At 36.8% G+C, this 3,174-nt stretch overlaps 1 protein-coding gene across 1 annotated transcript; it reads right to left on the bottom strand.

Moving 5' to 3' along the window:
* Positions 1 to 381: 381 nt before the first annotated feature.
* LOC118741529 (putative nuclease HARBI1) lies at positions 382 to 1,161 on the bottom strand. Its single transcript, XM_036473527.1, has one exon. The coding sequence runs from the start codon at positions 1,159 to 1,161 to the stop codon at positions 382 to 384; it is 780 nt and encodes a 259-aa protein (XP_036329420.1).
* Between the last annotated feature and the right edge of the window lie 2,013 nt (positions 1,162 to 3,174).

The following is a 3,174-nucleotide window of genomic DNA, read 5'->3' as shown; positions in this document are numbered from 1 at the left end:
TTTTCGTTTTTATAAAAAACTAACAAAATATTTTATCTTGAAAAACGTTGTAAATATTAAAAACTCACTGTGTATGTGAAAAGCTGTGTGAGTTACTGTATACTAGGACCCTTCTGGCCTGAATTTATATACAGACTTTAAAATTTTTACATGGCAAAATGAATTTTAATGCAACGAGTTTTTAAACACTTTCTTTGTTGTTTAAACGTTTATTACATAAGTATATATGTATGCATATTTCAATAAAAATTACTTAGTTTTATTGTAATAAATTTGATAGCCGCCTTCAGCACCAATGTTTAACTTCTTTATACAAGTGCTATTGAATCTCAGAAAGCGAAGAAAAGAAGACGCGAAGCAAAATTTGTTCGAAATATTGTCTTAAGAATGAGCTTGTAATATTATTGACCGCAGCGCACGTCGTTTGGCTTCACCGTCATGAGAACTGACATGATTTTCCGGTTCGTCTTCATTGTTGACATATCCGTCTTCACTGTCGACATATTCATTTTCTTCTGCTACTTCAAAACTCTCGTCTCTTTGAACTATTAAAATATTGTGTAGAACTGCGCAAACCAGTATCCATCGACAAGCCATTTTAACTGAAGAATCATTTTTAATATGCAACTTTAATTCTTTCAAACTATTAAAGCGTTCTTTTAATAAACCGAAGCAATGTTCAATTCTTATACGATACTTGCTAAACGTTTTGTTGAACGAATTTCGCTGCTGCACATTGCCGTCCGTTGAATTACTTCGGAAGGGAGTTATAAGAGTGCTGCTTAATTTATAAGCACTATCACCCGCTAACCATTCTGCCCCTGTGAGCATTTGTGTTGTTCTGGTAGTCAAGCTACGATTGTTGTAAATTCTGGCGTCGTGTACACTGCCTGGATATCCCAGAACCAAATGTCGTATACGTAGCCTATAGTCGCAGATTGCTTGAGCTTTTAACGAGTACATATGTTTTCGCGAGAAATAAGATTCTAAATCTTCAGACGGTTTTTCGGCTAATTTAACTTCAGTGTCATCAACATAACCAACACAATGTGGTAGCTCTTCAAAGGTTTCTGCGGCTAAGATCTTACGTTCGGCAGCGTCCGGCCAGTACAAAAATTTGGTATTTAATTTCAGAATCGCGTGGAATACTCTATTAGTCATATTCTACATAATGGAAATATGAATTTAGAACAAGAAATTCTAAATTGTGTTTTACTCGCCGGTATTACTCCGCCGTCACTTACACCAAACAGCCTTGCAATTTTGCTTATTGATGCTCCTTCTCCACTTGAACCCAATCGATACAAAACAATTATGAGTTGTGCTTCTACAGAAAATTGCTTGCAAGAACGTGGACCATTGAAAATTTCATCGTTTTTTATTAATTCTAATATCGCGTCAAATGAGGGCTTGATCACTCGAGCAATTTGTCGAAATCTATCATCGTCGAGGTTTGACAAAATATTTTGGGTGAAGTGCACGGACTTGGGAGCCGAATGGTGAATAAATGGACACCCATACCGAATTTGTCCCAAAACGCACATTGATAACGTGAAGTCTTCCCAAATTTCGTCTTCCCTTTTTAGTTTATTTTCTGCAAATGATTAATCAGAGAACAAAGGGATTTTTTAAGTAAATATCAAAGCAAAAAATCAAACATTACTTACCATCAATTTCATCGCAAATTTCCAACGTTAACAAATCATACACGAAGATCTCCTGGTAAAGTTTTTTAAGCTTACGTTTTGCGCTTATTTTCGGCATATCTGTTTCTTTATATGAATTAAAATAGCAAACTATATAGATAGCAAAATATATGAATCAAAATAGCGGTGGACGATATACATACATCGATGTTTTATAAATACTCGATGTATTGTGTCTGTGCATTGATGTATTTTGAAGGCTTCGAAATTTTCGAAGCATCGATGTTTTTAAGCTACCCTGAAGTTAGTTGCAGCTTTTTCACAGATACCCCATTGAAAATTATGCCAAAAAGCTACCATTGTATTAAAAAAAAAAACATTACATGCCTTAAAAAACATGGATTTATATACTAAAATATCGATTGAATATCGATGTCACCATATGATGCATTTTATCGAAAAAACATCGCTTTTAAGCTACCCTGAAGTTAGTTGCAGCTTTTTCACAGATATCCCATTGAAAATTATGCCAAAAAGCTACCATTGTATTAAACAAAAACATTACATGCCTTAAAAAACATGGATTTATATACTAAAATATCGATTGAACATCGATGTCACCATATGATGCATTTTATCGAAAAAACATCGATGTCTTGATGCCCATCCCAAAACAGCTGACTTATAAAGTGTAAACGTAAAGAGAGTATGGGGCGTTCATGTAACGCAGTGCTTAAACTTATAAGATTATCTGATTGATAAACTTATCGGTTTAGATGAATACCACTAATATCGCGCACACGTGTGGCGTCTTGCCGCTTGCAGGCAATTTGAAACCGCCAGCGTTAACTACCCAAAAATGGAAGCGTCGCGCGACAGTCTAACATTAATAAAGTAAAGTAAGATTAAAACGAGGCTAAAATAAAACTCTGAGCGAAGAAAAACGTTGAAAACTTAAATGCGAACAGCCAAGCGACAGCTTGTGGCAGCTGGTGGTAAAATACGCGATATGATTTTGTCGTCGATGTCACTGCTGCAACATAAGTATGCGGGCAACACTGTCGTTACCATTACCATTGCTGTCGTTGATGCACTTTCCAGCGCGGACAAGTGTTGTAACCGCTTGGCCGGCGCTTGATCATACATTTTTTTTTGCAAATTTTCCTCACTTGCGTGTGTGTGTGTGCGTGTTTTTGTGCCTTTTTACTGCTGCTCTACTATGCATATAAAAAGTGAGAGTGACATCGGAAATTGTTTCAATTTTCATCACAAACGAGCAAGCAGTCAACCAAGGCATGCAACCAAGAGCCAGCAGCCGCAACCGCTCGTTGTCGCATCGCATTGCAATAGATTTCGAGCTGTTGTTGCAGCATTGCATCGTAATGAATGAATGTCGAGTGTAACAGCGGCAATTTTTCTGCATTGTGCATGAAATCGCCAGTGCAAATGCTTTCCCAAGCGGACCAATGCGCCAGTCGTGAGCCGTTAGCGAACTAATAACAACACGTACATATGTATGTATGTAAGT

Source organism: Rhagoletis pomonella, unplaced genomic scaffold, assembly GCF_013731165.1.
Source record: "Rhagoletis pomonella isolate Grant_MI unplaced genomic scaffold, Rhpom_1.0 Rhpom_scaffold_00006, whole genome shotgun sequence".
Classification (NCBI taxonomy): Eukaryota; Metazoa; Arthropoda; class Insecta; order Diptera; family Tephritidae; genus Rhagoletis; species Rhagoletis pomonella.
This window is presented reverse-complemented; position numbering and strand designations above follow the sequence as displayed.

Excerpts from the sequence above, each read along its gene's own strand:
- LOC118741529 (XM_036473527.1), bottom strand. The coding sequence starts at position 1,161 with ATGACTAATAGAGTATTCCACGCGATTCTGAAATTAAATACCAAATTT.